The 16,921-nt window shown below is 46.8% G+C and overlaps 1 protein-coding gene across 2 annotated transcripts; it reads left to right on the top strand.

Moving 5' to 3' along the window:
• Positions 1–643: 643 nt before the first annotated feature.
• GET1 (guided entry of tail-anchored proteins factor 1) lies at positions 644–16,385 on the top strand. 2 transcript variants are annotated; one of them, XM_047719854.1, is made up of 5 exons: positions 644–851; positions 10,339–10,504; positions 11,562–11,629; positions 13,727–13,841; positions 15,379–15,556. In XM_047719854.1, the coding sequence occupies exons 1-5, from the start codon at positions 750–752 to the stop codon at positions 15,477–15,479; spliced, it is 552 nt and encodes a 183-aa protein (XP_047575810.1). In that variant the 5' UTR covers positions 644–749; the 3' UTR covers positions 15,480–15,556. The 2 variants fall into 2 exon arrangements, with proteins under 2 accessions (XP_047575810.1, XP_047575811.1); XM_047719855.1 differs by lacking the exon at positions 15,379–15,556 and adding an exon at positions 15,583–16,385 and having other exon boundaries at positions 651–851.
• Positions 16,386–16,921: the final 536 nt, after the last annotated feature.

The raw sequence follows: 16,921 nt of genomic DNA, 5'->3' as shown, positions 1-16,921 counted from the left end.
GAGAGAGTCCTAAGCAGGGTCCACACTAAGTGTGGGGTCCAGATCTCACAACCCTGAGAGCTTGACCTGAGCCAAATCAAGAGTCAGAGGCTTAACCACTGAGCGGCCCAGGCGCCTCCCGCTAAATATCTTTTGCTTTATCCACTATATGCAAACTTGAATTGGGATTATTTTGCCCTAAAACCTCAATTCACCTAAACAGGTGGGTTTGTAAACAGTACCTTCTGTTTAATGCTTATTTCAGTGATTTGTTTTGAATTGTAAACTTAAGACATTTTACATATAACCACAAAAAGTTTTTACAGCCACTTGCTTCTATAATTACGGTAGTTTTCCACTTACAGAGAGGCTTACTTTAAAATAAATTCATCTAGGAGTAAAACCGAGTCAATTTAAAGTAAGTACTCATTATGTAATAAGAAAAGGCTCGCAGCTAAACTAAAACTGAAGCTGGTGGCAACTCAACCACCAGAGCTTGGACAGCTGCGGCCAGGGGGGTTGTGGGGAGGGTGCGAAAGGCTACGGAAGCCGGAAAGGCCAAGGATTGACCGGAAAGCGTCCACCAAGACCAAGAAGAAAAGACGGTCTTGCCTCCCCGCCCAGTGCGGCACAGTGCGCAGGCGCGCCATCGCGTCTGCACGCCCCCACCCCCCCTGGGCCTCACTGCGCAGGCGCCCGCGCGGCGTGGGCGCCGGCGTGGTCCCCATGGAGTTACCTTAGCAGAGCCGGCACCTCCGGGAGCATCCGGGATGAGCGGCGCGGAGGCCGACCGCTGGGCGTGGCTGCTGGTGCTCAGCTTCGTGTTTGGGTGCAATGTCCTCAGGATCCTCCTCCCGTCCTTCTCCTCCTTCGTAAGTGGCTGCCTCGCCTTCCAGGGGTCGGTGGGTGGCCGACGCTGTCTTGCCGGGTTGCGCCTGCAGAAGTGTCTGGTTGGGCCGTTCTGCTTTAAGATTTATTTATTTATTTATTTTTTAGTTAATTGCTAGCATCCAAAAGTTGCAAAGCTTTACTCCCCAAACCGGACTTCTCGATTCTCAGGGAGAAAGAATGACCTGGCGACACCAGGCCGCGTTTTCCCCGGGCAGCAGCCTGAGACTGGAAGTTCGCAGTGCCCCCCTGCCAGCCGGCCGCGCTCGTTTCCGTTATCTCCTGGTCGGCGGAGGCATCGCGCAGTCCTCGCTGCTGGGGCCAGCGCCTGGCGCAGCACGGAGTCCACGCTTGCCTGGAGGCCGCGGCCTTCCCGCATGGAGTGCCGGAGTGCCAGCCATGCCAGCCGTGCCAGCCGTGCCAGGTCCCAGGTGGAAGGCTCTCAGGCTGCAGCCGCCTCCACTTTTGCGGTCAGAGGCTGTGTAGATGTAATCTCGGCACTGTGTCACGCTTCCTGTATTCAGGAGAGCAGAGGGCACCGGGGAGCAGCTCTCTCGTGCATTTTGTGTAGGCATGAGTACATTACCTCGTGTCCGGTTGTCACGGCTGCTGTAAAATGCGAATGTCATCCTATGTCCCTTTACCTCAAAGGAGGAGTCTGACTCAGAAGGGTCACTATGCATCTAGTTAGTGACCACTGGGGCGGAGACTGATCCTTCATTGTGATTCTCCTAGTTTTGTCCCTCTGCCTCTTGGAGCTTGGTAATAGGGTTGGTGGCAGGTTTGATGAGGTGTGTGTGGGTTAAGGGCGCCCCCTTTACGCCCACAGCGGGAGTCTGACAGACTTGAAAGACCTCCAAGACTGGGTGCGTGTCATTATGTCATTATTGGGGGAAAACGCAGTTCTCCCTGCTCTTACCTCCTGATTTACCTTAGTGGTGTGATGGTGGTGTGTGTGTGTGAAGGGGGTACTATTTAAGACTAGATTTCTAGACAGGATTTCTCCTTTCTTTATTCTACCAGTATTCATTGAGTGCCTGTTTCATGTAAGATTCTATTCAAGGACTGTACTACCTGCATTGTCCAACTAAGGCATGGGGAATTCTCTCTTAACCCCTCCTTCCCCCTTGACACTGCTAGGTTTTTAAGATGATGTCCCAAGTACTTAGCATTACATAAAAGACCCTGAAAGAACTGGCTTCTCCATCTTTTTTCTCTTTTTAAAAAAAAATTTGGTAAAATACACAATTTAAAATTTACCATTTTAGCCATTTTTGGGTATATAGTTCAGTGGCATTAAATCATTACATTATTGTGCAACTATCACCACTGTCCATCTATAGAACTTTTCCATCTTCCTAAACTGAAACTCTGTCCATTAAACAGTAAGTCCCTATTCTTCTTTCAACTCAGTCCTGGCAACCACAGTTCTACTTTCTGTCTCTATGAATTTGGCTACTCTGATTATCTCATGTAGGTGAAATTATGCAGTATTTTTCCTTTTATGCCTGGCTTCTTTCATTCAGCATAATGCCTTCTGGGTCTATTCCTGTTATAGCATGTGTTAGGATTTCCTTCTTTTTTGAGGCTGAATAATATTTTATTGTGTATGTATACCACGTTTTGTTTATCCTTTCATCTTTTGATGGACATGGGGTTGTTCCCACCTTTTGGCTATTGTGAATAATGCTGCTGGAACACTAGTGTGCAAATACCTGTTCGAGTCTCTGCTTTCGGTACTTTTGGGTAAATATCCAAAGTGGGATTACTGGGTCATATGGTAATTCTATTTTCAACCTCTGGAGAAATTGCCCAACCATTTTCCATAGCAGCTGCACCATTTTGCATTCTCACCAGCAACGTAGAAGGTTCTAATTTTTCCACAAGTTCCAGCACTTGCTGTCTTGTTTTGTTTTGTTTTTATAATAGTCATCCTCAATGGAGGCAAGGGCAAGGTGTCATTTTATTATGATTTTGATTGCATTTTCCTAATGATTAGTAATGTTGAACATCATTTTATGTGCTTATTGGCCGTCTGTATATCTTCTTTGGAGAAATATCTGTTCAAGTCCTTTGCCCCCTTTTTAATGGGGCATCAGGTGCTTGTCCGTAAGGGAAGGGCATCCTCTGTGGGTTCAGAGTGGGGAGTGAGTGAATATTTGGTTTGTTGTCGCTGTTGGGTGAGGAGTTGTTTACTTACTGGGTATATGATTTGTAAATATTTTCTCCTGTTCTGTGGTTTGCCTGCCCATCTTTTGTCACCTTGATTCTTCTTGTATACCCCATCCCATTTCACCTCTTATTGGAACTATATGAAACTAAGTTGCTCAAAGAGGCTGTGTTAGTTTTTTTTTTAATTTTTAATTTTTAATTAACATATAATGTATTATTAGCTCCAGGGGTACAGGTCTGTGAATCGCCAGGTTTACACACTTGACAGCACTCACCATAGCACATACCGTCCCCAATGTCCATAACCCCACCACCCTCTTCCTACCCCGCTACCCCCGGTTAGAGATTAAGAGTCTCTTATGGTTTGTCTCCCTCCTGATCCCATCTTGTTTCCTTTTTTTCCTTCCCTACCCTCCAGACCCCCACTTTGCCTCTCAACTTCCTCATATCAGGGACATCATATGATAATTGCCTTTCTCTGATTGACTTATTTCGCTCAGCATAATACCCTCTGGTTCCACCCACGTCATCGCAAATGGCAAGATTTCAATCTTTTGATGGCTATGTCATCTGTAGATGGACATCTAGGTTCTTTCCATAGTTTGGCTATTATGGACATTGCTGCTATAAGCATTCGGGTACACGTGCCCCTTCGGATCACTACGTTTGTATCTTTAGGGTAAATACCCAGTACTGTGATAGCTGGGTCATAGGGTAGCTCTATTTTCAACATTTTGAGGAACCTCCATGCTGTTTTCCAGAGTGGCTGCACCAGCTTGCATGCCCACCAACAGTGTAGGAGGGTTCCCCTTTCTCCGCATCCTCGCCAGCATCTGTCATTTCCTGACTTGTTAATTTTAGCCATTCTGACTGGTGTGAGATGATATCTCATGGTGGTTTTGATTTGTATTTCCCTGATGCCGAGTGATATGGAGCACTTTTTCATGTGTCTGTTGGCCATCTGGATGTCTTCTTTGCAGAAATGTCTGTTCATGTCCTCTGCCCATTTCTTGATTGGATTCTTTGTTCTTTGGGTGTTGAGTTTGCTAAGTTCTTTATAGATTTTGGACACTAGCCCTTTATCTGATATGTCATTTGCAAATATCTTCTCCCATTCTGTCAGTTGTCTTTTGGTTTTGTTGACTGTTTCCTTTGCTGTGCAAAAGCTTTTGATCTTGATGAAGTCCCAGTAGTTGATTTTTGCCCTTGCTTCCCTTGCCTTTGGTGATGTTCCTAGGAAGATGTTGCTGCGGCTGAGGTCGAAGAGGTTGCTGCCTGTGTTGTCCTCGAGGATTTTGATGGATTCCTGTTTCACACTGAGGTCCTTCATCCATTTTTGAGTCTATTTTCGTGTGTGGTGTAAGGAGATGGTCCAATTTCATTTTTCTGCATGTGGCTGTCCAATTTTCCCAACACCATTTGTTGAAGAGACTGTCTTTTTTCCATTGGACATTCTTTCCTGCTTTGTCAGAGATTAGTTGACCATAGGGTTGAGGGTCTATTTCTGGGCTCTCCATTCTGTTCCACTGATCTATGTGTCCGTTTTTGTGCCAGTACCATACTATCTTGATGATGACAGCTTTGTAATAGAGCTTGAAGTCTGGAATTGTGATAACACCAACTTTGGCTTTCTTTTTCAACATTCCTCTGGCTATTCAAGGTCTTTTCTGGTTCCATATAAATTTTAGGATAATTTGTTCCATTTCTTTGAAAAAAAAAAAAAGGATGGTATTTTGATAGGGATTGCATTAAACATATAGATTGCTTTAGGTAGCATAGATGTCTTCACAATACTTGTCCTTCCAATCCATGAGCATGGAACATTTTTCCATTTCTTTGTGTCTTCCTCAATTTCTTTCATGAGAACTTTATAGTTTTCTGAGTACAGATTCTTTGCCTCTTTGGTTGGGTTTATTCCTAGGTATCTTATGGTTTTGGGTACAATTGTAAATGTGATTGACTCCTTAATTTCTCTTTCTGTCTTGTTGTTGGTGTGTCCTGACACTTTACTGAATTCCTGCACGAGTTCTAGCAGATTTGGAGTGGAGTCTTTTGGGTTTTCCACATAAAATATCATATCATCTGCAGAGTGATAGTTTGACTTCTTCTTTGAAAGAGGCTGTGTTAATTTGGTATTCCTCCATGAATTGTTCATAATTTCCTTTTGGCTGGGGGAAAGGAGTGTGTGTTTGGGGTATGGCAGTGGCTGTAAGTAAGAGCTGTCATCATCCCGCTCCTTAACCAAGCTCCCAACACACTGGTGCTCATCAGCTAGGACACACTCACCAGGGGTTATTGCTGCAGTCTGGATGCACATGAGGCTGTGTCCCTGGATGTTACTCATTTAGATGAAAAAGCACTGTGTTCACATTCTGTGCTGCTTCCACAGGTTGTATGACCTCTGTAACCTCAACACAGTTAGCTTTCTTGAACCTGTTTCCCCTTGGTTCTAATGCTCATTGTCAGGGTCATCACATATACTCACCCGAGCAGAGATCTGTACCGCCCGGGCACTGGGTTTGTGGTGAAGGTCAGGGTAAAGCCGTAAGGAATGCTCTTCTCCTGAGTAGGGTAAGGCGTCGTTCTTTTTTTTTTTTTTTTTTAATTTTATTTATTTATTTGACAGAGAGATCACAAGCAGGCAGAGAGGCAGGCAGAGAGAGAGGAGGAAGCAGGTTCCCTGCTGAGCAGAGAGCCCGATGCGGGGCTCGATCCCAGGACTCCGAGATCATTACCTGAGCCGAAGGCAGCGGCTTAACCCACTGAGCCACCCAGGCGCCCCTTTTTTTTCATTTTTAATTTTTAAAATTTCTTTTCAGTGTTCCAGAATTCATTGTTTATGCAACACATCCAGTGCTCCATGCAATACGTGCCCTCCACAGTACACACCACCAGGCTCCCCCAAACCCCCCCCCCCGCCCTTTCAGAACCTTCAGATTGTTTCTCAGAGTCCACAGTCTCTCACGGCTCACCTCCCCCTCCAATTTTCCCCAACTCCCTTTCACGACCATTAGAGGCTGCCTGTCATAGGCCCTTTTGGAGGACCTAAGTGGGGAAGACCCCGAGGAGAAACCAAGCTTGACTGGGAATGGGCCATGTCCTCCTACATGGAATATAGCGTTCCTGCCAGTGTTTCCGAAGCGTTTTCCACTCAGCCAGTAGGAATGGGGGGCAGGGTGGGGTGGGGTAGGGACGCACCATCCCCTTAGGCTGGTTGAAGCCCTTGAATCAGTCTCTTAGGTATCACAAGTCCTCTGTCTAGCAAAGCCTTGCAGGGTCCTGGGAGGGGACCTCAGCTCAATACTGGGGTGGAGATGGGGGCCAGGATGAGGACTCCCAGTCCTGGTGTTGACTTGGTTGGACTTTTCCTGAGAGTTCTTAATTCTCTTCAAGCTGGTCACAGGGCATATGGATGGGAGGGCCTAGCTCATTTAATAGGTGAACCAGGACTGTCTTCAATCAAAGGCAGAGAACGAGGGAGACGGATATTCCCCTGGGAGCGCCTCTGTGGACGGCTATAGGGAGGCGTACTGCGCAGGCGCCCTGCGCAGGTGCCTCAAGCCTAGCAGTGGCGGAGGGCGTCCTGGTGAGCTGTGTTCACTGCGCATGCGCTCCGGAATGCTGGTGGGAGGTGGGGTGTAGGGAGGCGCACCACTCTGGCGCCCCAGGATTAACGTGGCCGAGAGTGGGTGCTGCGCTGGGGTAAACAGCCCCCCCCCCCCCCCTTCAAACCCTGGGCATGGACTCCGTGCAGGTTGCCCTCTGGGATTTGGTTTGTGGGGTGACCACCGCCTTCATATTTGATGACTTTGAAATTGCCTTCACTTTTTGGTCTAAAAAGTGGCCACCTCCCTCTCCCTCTAGGGGCCCAGGTTCCCGAGGCCAGCGAGGCCAGGGACGGACACTGCAGGACCTGACTCCTGCTGTAGGGGCCTTCCTGAGACCCTCCCCTCTTTGAAAACAGTCACCTGGTGAGTTCCTCCTGGGACCACCAGGCGTAAGGATGGCCCCCGAATGTTAGTTGTGGGGGTAGTTGAGGGGGCAGTGGGGGTTGAGTGCACATGCGCAGTCGGGACCTCGTGGATGGGGTCATCCGGGTGCGGGGGACCAGTGCTGTGAGGAGGCTCTTAACTCGGAGTCCGTGGGTCTGTAGCTTCGCTGGAGCCTTGGTCCCTTCTCGGGATGAGCAGTGCGTCACCAGTATTGGGAACACATCTAAGCAGGCCACCCCAGCATGTCATTCACCTAGTGCCCCCTGTGTTCCAGGGGGGCGAACCTTTGGGCTTAAATGTCGTTATACATTAATTTTCAGACGGGTCTAGTCCAGACGCCAGCCATTGAGTGGCGGCGGAGTGGTGTTTGTCTCTTCCCGGCTGTGACTCCAAGTTCAAACCGTATCATTTGTCTATTCGGAAAGGGGTTTGGAACTTGGACAGGATCTCAGGGTGAGTCTGGTAGGACACTATGAGCTCATGCAGGCTGGAAGCCAGCGTCTGGGGGACAAGGGTGACAAGGAGGATCGATTCTACCCTTGTTTTCTCCCTAGATTCTTACATTGCCTGTCATCTTAAGAATTTTGGAAAAACTCGTTTTCTGCTTGAGGATTCTTTATGGACCCATCTCCAGGTCTTTGAAAAAGCTGTACCCCACAAAGGTTATCCGTTTCTGTCAAGTGAGAAGTTTAAGGTTCTGGAAGGTGCTTTTGAATACATAAGGAGGTCAGAGGTTTATTTTTGTTTGAAAAATTAATATTCAGAACACTTAAACTAAAATCCCTTTAGATTTTACTATTTAATTCATAATTCTAGTACATTTTAACTGTCACTTTTAAGGAGGTCTTGGATTAATATTGGTACCTATTTGCAAATTTAAATACTTCCAGATATTTTTGTGTACTTGCAGACCTAATTTACTCATTTTCCCTCCCAAGCAGTACAGTTGTCTAATTTAACCATGAGATTCTAAACTCCTCCACAAGCTCATTTTCCCACCGTCACTCACCTTCTAGTCCTGAGTAAACATCTTTGGTCTTCTTAAAAAAACTTTTTTTGGGGTGCCTGGGTGGCCCAGTGGGTTAAGCCTCTGCCTTTAGCTCAGGTCATGATCTCGGGGTCCTGGGACTGAGCCCTGCGTCGGGCTCTCTGCTCAGTGGTGAGCCTGCTACCCCCTCTCTCTGCCTGCCTCCACCTACTTGCGATCTCTCTCTCTCTGTGCCAAATAAATAAAATCTTCAAAAAAGTTTTTTTTTTTTTTTTAAAGATTTTATTTATTTGACACAGAGACACCAAGAACAGGAACAGGAGCAGGGGGAGGGGGAGAGGGAGAAGCGGGCTTCCCGCTTCCTTGGAGAAGGGCTTCATTATGCAGGCACTAAAGGCTGCTACCTCAGAGGCTGTCCTGGGAACCCACACTCATGCAGATGCCCCGGGACACCCATGACGGGGCGCGTCTCCCAGCTCTATCTGAAGAATTGCCCTGTTGTGTAGAGGGGACCCCAAGCTGAGAGACAAACCCAGTTATTGTGCACTTCCTATGTGCCAGTACACTTACATATATTATCCCCTTTCATTTTTTTTTATTAATCTCTTTTTTAGAATTTTGAAACTAATGTGCCAAAAAGGTACACATGCAATACAAAGAACCGATTTTGTTTCTTGAAAACAAGTTGTCAACCTGGGCCCCTGCATTCCCTGACACATTACTGTATAAACAGGTGTCTTATCCACAACTCAGCCATCAGGAACCTTCCTCCTGACCTGCTCCGTTCCAACCAAGGTCCTTTGTAGCAAAGCGTCCCGGTCAGCACTGTGCATTGCACATACTTGCTGCATCTCTAGTCTGGAAGGCTTCCCGGTATTTCCTTGACTTTTATGGCTGGCGTTTCTGAATATGGCAAGGGCAGTGAGTCTGCAGGATGGCCTTCTTCGAACACCTTTGTCCGGTGTCACAGAAGGGATGCTGTGTTCTCGCTGCATCGCATCTGATCCCGTGGAACGTTCACTTTTCGCTGGGGGTGGTTCCCGAAGGATATCTCTGTTCCCTGCCCCCTCACTCCCCCCTTGCCCTTGCTGTCCGACGTTGCTGAGGCATCCTGGCCTGGTGCCGGGCGCCACCTGGTGGCCACTGCCATCTGTCCTTGGCTCCAGCTGGCGGGTGTCCCCGCAATTTGTATGTGGGGGGGGGGGCATCAGGGGACATCCCATGAGGGGGTCTGGCTGTTGGAGGCGCTTTTTCACAAACATTTACATCTATATTTCTCTATCTACCAAAAACGACGAGTTCACACCCATGCCTCTGATTCTTTTTTTTTTTTTTTAAAGATTTGTATTTATTTATTTGACAGAGATCATTAGCAGGCAGAGAGGCAGGCAGAGAGAGAGGGGGGTAAGCAGGCTCCCCAATGAGCAGAGAGCCCGATGCAGGGCTCGATCCCAGGACCCTGGGATCATGACCTGAGCTGAAGGCAGAGGCTTTAACCCACTGAGCCACCCAGGCGCCCCCATGCCTCTGATTCTAATTCAACACTTCAGCATTCATTCTGGTTCTTCCTCATCCATATTTCTAACCCCCCAGTTCTCATAGTGAGAAAACGGGCTCCCATTATTTTCAGTATGTTTAGTGTATTTGATCAGTCCTTTGTAATTAATCTCGCATCCCCACTGCTGCCTCCTCCTCCCCACCCCAGTGCCTGCTGGTCCCACTTGGGCTCTGACTCTGTGGTTTCCTCTTAGGCTGGTGCTTTCCTCTTATCCTGTATGCCTCTTACTCTGACACCTATGCCGGGCTGCCCTTTCTGGAGATGCTCATATCACCTTGCTTGCCTCTATCCTCCCTTGCCGGGGTGCCCCTCTATGGGAATGCCCTCTTGACAGTGCTTGGGATTAAGTCTTCCCGCTGGGCTACCCCCTCCTCACTAGCACCGTCCTCTTCCTCTGCCTACCTAATTCAGGACTAAATTCTTCAGGAAGGGAAGAGAATGTGTGGTCCTTGTTACCTGAATGATGGCTGGAATTGGTTTTCATTTTATAATCACAGTTTTATCGTTATGGTGAAAGGTCCAGACATGTGCTGGAGCGATCCATGGGCATGTCTGCAAGAGAAAAAGTATAATTTGACCGGTGATTCACATCGGAGGCAGTTTTTGTCTGTGGTGGTCCCAGAGGGCAGCAGCAGAACTAGGCCACAGAGGCTGGCTGTGCAGGTCCAGGACAGCCTGCCCAGCTGGAAGCAGCAGCACTAGGAGGGTGGGGGAGGTGTCCTCCGTGGGAAGGCGCTGACCTCAGCTGTCCACTCTGCCAGATGTCCAGGCTGCTGCAGAAGGATGCGGAGCAGGAGGCCCAGATGAGAGCAGAGATCCAGGACATGAAGCAGGAGCTCTCCACCGTCAACATGATGGATGAATTCGCCAGATACGCCAGGCTGGAGAGAAAGATCAACAAGATGACGGACAAGCTTAAAACTCACGGTACTAGTTTCACCTGTAGTGCAGAAACCTTCATAGGAGCCGAGGAATAGAGAAGTCTTTCTGTTAAGATTGGTAGAACATGTGCTTTGATTCGTAGATGTTCTAAACGTTGAGAGGAACTTCTGAGTTTGTCCAGAAGAAACTCAGTAGTCATGATTACTTTCTCTTTATTTGTCGGTGAACATTTGTTTCCTAAACACAGAAACAACTAATGTCCTCTTAGCTTTTTTTCGTTTCTGTAGGTAGACATTTTGAAATTCAACACTTTTCTTTCCCTTTTTTTTTTTTTAAAGATTTTATTAATTTGTCAGAGGGACAGAGAGCGCACAAGCAGGGGAAATGGAAGGCAGAGGGAGAAGCAGGCTCCCCGCTGAGCAGGGAGCACTTCGCAGGGCTCAATTCCAGGAACCTGGGATCATGACCTGAGTGGAACGCTTAACTGACTGAGCCGCCCAAGTGCCCCTCAACACTTTTCGAGATAAGCCTAGAGCAAGTGTCATAGTGGATGCCCAAGGGCTTTTGTGGACACTCTCAAACGTGCCCAGAGTGTCCTTATCTGAGAATAGACTGACACGGTCATGGTCAGGTCTTCTATGATGAAGACATTTCCACCCGTGTGCTGGGAATGCGCACTGAGAGAGAGCTGCCTCCAGGCTAGTAAGACATGCAGAGCTCCCCCGCCCCCCCACAGGCCCAGGACAAGCTAGGCTTCCACATGTGGGTTAGTGTACAGTGTAGACCGGGAGACCTGGGGAGCAAATGTAGTCCTGTTGGTAAGTACACTATAAAAGGAATCTCTGATGTAGACGGGTAGTTTTAAGGGTGTTCAAAATTAAAGCTTCAAATCTTACAATCTGTGTGTGATTCTATTTTAATGCATGGCATCATGTGTGGCTTTTAAGAAATTCTGTTTTCTATTTTCTAAATACACTGAACAAATGTTATACAACATGATTAGAAGCTATTTTATAGGAGGGGAATAACATTTCTGTGTCTTTGAGTATTTTCCTTTATTTTCAGGACTGATAGAATGATTTCATCCTGTTTTTCCTTTCAGTGAAAGCTCGGACAGCTCAGTTGGCCAAGATAAAATGGGTTATAAGTGTTGCCTTCTATGTATTGCAAGTAAGTGTCCTGTTGTGTCACCTGGGTCGTTAAATCGTTATGGACTGTCCTCCAGAACTGTGGCCACCAGGATCCAGGTCCAAGAGTTCAGGCTTTTTCTACTTTCCGTGGCAGCGCTGCGTGATCCTGCCAGTATGGAACTGAACGCTGTGCATTTATAAGTTAGGCTGAAGGAAAGCCTTTCTCTCTCTCTGTTTTTAAGTTGAAGTATAATTAACATACAGTGTCCTGTTAGTTTCAGGTGTACAACATAACGAACCGGTAATTCTCTACGTTGCTCATTGCTCACCGTGATAACTGTGATCACCACCCCTTACCCTGCCGCGCGCTCTGATGGTATTGACTGCGTTCCCTCTGCTCTACTTTTCATCTCCATGACTTACTTACTTTGGAATTGGAACTTTGTACCTCTTAATCCCGTTTATGTTTCCCCATCCCTCTATTTCTCTTCCCTCTGGCAGCTGTCAGTGGTTCCTGCATTCATAGTTCTGCTTTTTATTTATTCGTTTCATGTTTAAGATTCTACATAGGAGTGAAGTGGTCCGGTGTTGGTCTCTCTCTGCCTTATTTCACATAGCAGTGTGCCTTCTAGATGCATCCCTGTTGTTACAGACGGCAAGATCTCATCCCATTTGGTGGCTGAGTAGTGTTCCCTGTGAGTGTCTGTGTGTAGATACGTAAATACACAGCCTCATCTTTACCCGTACTTCTGTCATGGACACGGGCTGCTTCCTGTCTTGGCGGCTGTGAATGCTGCTGCGGTAAACATAGGTGTGCATGGATCTTTTCCAGTGACGGTTTTTGTTTTCTTTGGGTGAGTATCCGGTAGTGGAATGACTGGGTCATATGGTATTTCTATTTTTAACTTTTTGAGGAACCTCCGTACCGTTTGCACAGTGGCTGCACCAGCTTGCGTTCCCGCCAGCAGTGCACGAGGGTTCCAGGGGCGTCTGTCTCCTGAGTTGTGAAACACTGGGGTTTTTTAGCACATGGATGCTGACGTAGCTTCTCTGGGACTCTTGGGTGGTGCCCTCACTCCAGTGCAGCTTGGGGAGCCTGTGGGGAAGTGAGAGAAGCTTCTTTATATCTTGTATTTGCTAAGATGGTCAGTTTGGATCATCGTTTGTTACATGGCACACAGACGTGGAAATTGCTGCTCACTGTCGAGGTGAGGACCCACTGTGCTCATTGGAGTCCAGTGCTGTTGGTCCTCAGCAGTCCCGTCTGGGATAAGAGAGTTCCTGGGGAGCTACTCCTGTTGCTGCTTTCCTCTGAGGTCGTGGCCATGCTGTGTCCACGCTCGCGGCTGCTGTCAGTGACTCTGGGTTTCAGTGCTGCATGTGGTCTTCCTGCACCAAAGGCCTCGAGTCAGCCCTGCAAGCCCCGGGTGTCTGGGTTCAGTGATGTACCCTCAACCTGAGGTCCTGTTGCTTTGACACCGGTTAGGTTTCCCAGGGGCGGGATTGAAGCCAGACTCCCTCTTTTAAGTCTGCTCATTTGAGCGGCTTCTCCAAGGCACGGGATGGGCGAAGACAGTGCAGAGGATGCTTCTGCTTCGCTGCCACTGTTGAGACTCACAGGGCTCTGTCCACGCGCGGATGCCAGCACTGTGTGTGTGTGTGTTGGGGGGTGGAGAACGGACTGATGTTTCACGGATCTTAGAGGCACGAGATTGCTGTTGTCACTAATAAGGTATATTTATCATAGGCTGGCTTCTTAAAAGAGATGCTCAGTGAGCAAAGAATACCTTTGTTATAGGAGACTGTGGTTAATTTATCAGCTAATATCAACTAGTTAATAGTGCATATTTATTATTCAGATTAAAACAGGGAAGTGACAATTCAGTAAGAAGGCTGCCCCGCTTCCCAGCAGTGTGTTCTAGATGTCCTGCGAACTGGTCTTTAATCAGACCCTTTCGGGGTGCTCGCAGGTCGGTGGCGGTGTGGATGTGTCTGTGTCCCTCAAGGACTGCATTGCTGGGGCTTGGGGTCATCGGCTCAGAGCGTCTCCTCAGTGTGTTGGCCGGTTTCTCCTCTGTCTCGGGTTACTGGGCATGTGGCCAGCAGGTGGTCGCACTCATCAGCACTGTCCCCGCAGGCTGCCCTGATGGTGTCGCTTATCTGGAAGTATTACTCTGTCCCCGTGGCTGTGGTGCCCAGCAAATGGATCACGCCGCTGGACCGCCTGGTAGCATTTCCTACTAGAGTAGCAGGTAAGAGTTTCCTGGAACCCAGAGCAGAAGTGTACGGCTAGGCCTCTGTAGACATGTGGGGTACAGGGGGAAGGAACCCATGCTCATCCGTTCACTAGTGAGTAGTCCTTCGGGTCTTGGCCTCACACAAGGCTCACAGTGAAGACACAGGTCTGGAGAGGTTGCTTACCTTATCCAGTGTCACCGAGATGTTAAGTAGCAGAGCTGGAGTTCACCCCAGGTCTGCCTACAGAATGTCAGCCCGTACCTTGTCTGATATCCTGGTTGTTGAAACCGCGATCTCTAGGTCCTAGGTTCTGTGAACTCTTCATTTCTTTTGTGTGGCCTCTTTGCAGCATTTACTGCTATTGGCCATTCTTTTATCTTTGAAAGGTAATGCTATCCTTTGGGTGTTAAAAGTAGTACATATCAGACGCCTGGGTGGCTCAGTGGGTTAAGCATCTGCCTTCAGCTCAGGTCATGATCTTGGGGTCCTGGGATCAAGCCCCGCATCAGGCTCCCTGCTCAGTGAGGCATCTGCTTCTCCCTCTCCCTCTGCCTCCGCTCGTGTGCGGAGGCAAATAAATAAAATTGTTATTTTAAATAAATAAATGAATAATAAATAAATAAATAAAAATCTTTGAAAAAAGTACATATTATAGAATGATTAGAGATATAAGAACAATTTAAAAACATCTCTTAAGCTATAGCTAACCTCTTTTAACTTTGTGGTACATTTTTCCACTCTTTTTTTTCCCTATTTACTTTATACCACTAAGATCATCTGGCACATACAATTTTATTTTATTTATTATTTTTTAAAAAGATTTTATTTATTTATTTGACAGACAGAAATCACAAGTAGGCAAAGAGGCAGGGAAAGAGAGAGGGGGAAGCAGCTTCCTTGCTGAGCAGAGAGCCAGATGTGGGGCTCGATCCCAGGAACCTGAGATCATGACTTGAGCTGAAGGCAGAGGCTTAACCCACTGAGCCACTCAGGCGCCCTGGTACATAGAATTTTAGATCCCTTTTTACTTTATATTGTAAGCCCTTTCCCGTATCAGTAAACTTTTTAAGGAATTTTGAATAGCTGCTGTTCCTTGGGATATATCATGATGTACTAATTCCCCTGACAGAAGAGAGTATTTAGGTCCTAATTTCTTACTGTCAGGAATAATGCTGCATGTCACTCAGCCTTTGGTTATGATCTGTTGCTGGAGGTGAATTACTAACTGAAAAGGAGTGACTGCTTCAGAGATCCTGGTTTCACCACACCCTCCACCCTGCCTCCACCCAACCTTGTGGGCACCATTGCCCGCCTGTGGGCTCTCAGTGCCGCTGAGTAGGAGAGCTCGAGGACACCCTTCCAGGCATCTAGAGAGCCATTGGCCACTCCTGCAGCCTGACTTGTGTCTCTCTGTCACCAGCTGGGCCAGAAAGGCATGGGTGGACGCTGCTTTGTTTATAATGGTTTTTTAAGAAGGAAAAACAAATAGTCATACAGAGCAGTTTTACTGTTTGTTAATATCGTATGTAACAATGCACATCCCTCTAGCAGTTGTCCTGCGGAGTTCCTGTTTAGGAAGGAAGGCAGCCCTGTACATTAGTAGGAGGTCTGCTGACTCTGAATCAAGGAAACACACACCTAGTATTCCTTAGCCGAGCACTGCTGCAGAACGGTTGACTTCCTATAAATTAAAGGTAGCAGAAATGCGGGCAGATTGTAGGCGTGCTCTCTTACGGTGAGCTTCTCCATTTTCAGGTGGAGTTGGAATTACCTGTTGGATTTTAGTCTGTAACAAAGTTGTGGCGATCGTGCTTCACCCTTTCAGCTGAGAGAAGACGAATGCAACTATGACATTTTAGAGAATGGATTTCCACTGAGACGGTTAAAAATCTGAATTTATACTTTTTTTTTTGTAAGGAAACTAAAGCACACAGGTTAGTTTTTTTGTTGAATGCGTGCTTGGATTTCATGTGAGATATGAGTCATGATTTTGTACACTTGTCACCGAGCTGGAAGGCCAGGCTCTTGCACGTGTGACCTGGCCAGCAAGTCCCGGGTTTGTTACAAGATGGCGCCTGGGCATCCACTTACTGGGGGGTGCACCGTTGGCATACTTTAAAGGTCACATTGCCAACCGGAGAGTCAAAGTTTTCTAACTTAAGTACCTTAAAGACTTTGCACTATTTTTGATCCAGATTAGAAAGTGATTTAAATTTTATTTTAAAACCACTACCAGAATTTTAAGTCTCCCATAGTACTACTAAAAGAATAACACTAATTGACATTGCTCGTGTGGTTTTTCTGTTTAAAGGATCATTCGTGGGATGAGCCGTTGTATAGTGTTATCTACTTATTTGAAGTTGTTAACTTTTCACTGTGTTTTGTAAATGTAGTCATGAGATCATAATGCATTGTTTGAGGCTTGAATTGTGTTTTATATTTAAAGCATTTCAGATGAAGTGTGTTTTATAAGCACTTAATATTTATGCTCTGTAGACTGGAACAAAGTTAACAAAGATTTCTGACTAAATTAATTTGAGTGGATACATTTTTTAAAACACCTTTTTTTTTACTGTTTTTTTTTTTTTTTTGAATTCTAATTGACATATAACATTGTATTGGTTTCAGGACTATAACATAGTGATTTGATATTTGTATACACTGTGAAATGATCACCACAGTAAGTCTGGTTTCCCCATGTAAAACATTCTTTTATAATTAAAATTTTTGCAAGGGCTTGTGTGACTCTTCCTTCCTTACAGCTGCTTACTTGCTATGACGTTTGTAACTGTGACAAGTGACAGAGGACTTTAACTGTTAACTCGGTTGGCTGCAGCCCTGTAGAGCTACATTCTATCCCTGGTGTTTCAAAGGTCATATCTGTATTCTTGAGTTCCCTGTCCATCTAATAAGTAGCTCATTGTTAATTCCACGAATTGTACAAGAGACAGACAAAGTGCTGTGGTGCATAGTTCACATCCTCAGAGTGGGTTGGGCTCTTGATTCAAATGTCTCCAGCCCAGGTGACTTAGTTTTAAGGAAGGATGTGGAACAGAGGTCACAGGAGCATTCATAGCAAAAGCATCAGAGGGTT

This window comes from Lutra lutra, chromosome 1, assembly GCF_902655055.1.
Source record: "Lutra lutra chromosome 1, mLutLut1.2, whole genome shotgun sequence".
NCBI lineage: Eukaryota > Metazoa > Chordata > Mammalia > Carnivora > Mustelidae > Lutra > Lutra lutra.
This window is presented reverse-complemented; position numbering and strand designations above follow the sequence as displayed.

What these genes read in the sequence shown, in the direction of transcription:
- GET1 (XM_047719854.1), top strand. Translation starts at nt 750, where the DNA reads ATGAGCGGCGCGGAGGCCGACCGCTGGGCGTGGCTGCTGGTGCTCAGC. An exon ending in TCCCGTCCTTCTCCTCCTTC is followed by an intron (nt 852 to 10,338) that starts GTAAGTGGCTGC and finishes CCACTCTGCCAG; the next exon opens with ATGTCCAGGCTGCTGCAGAA. An exon ending in TTGCCTTCTATGTATTGCAA is followed by an intron (nt 11,630 to 13,726) that starts GTAAGTGTCCTG and finishes CTGTCCCCGCAG; the next exon opens with GCTGCCCTGATGGTGTCGCT.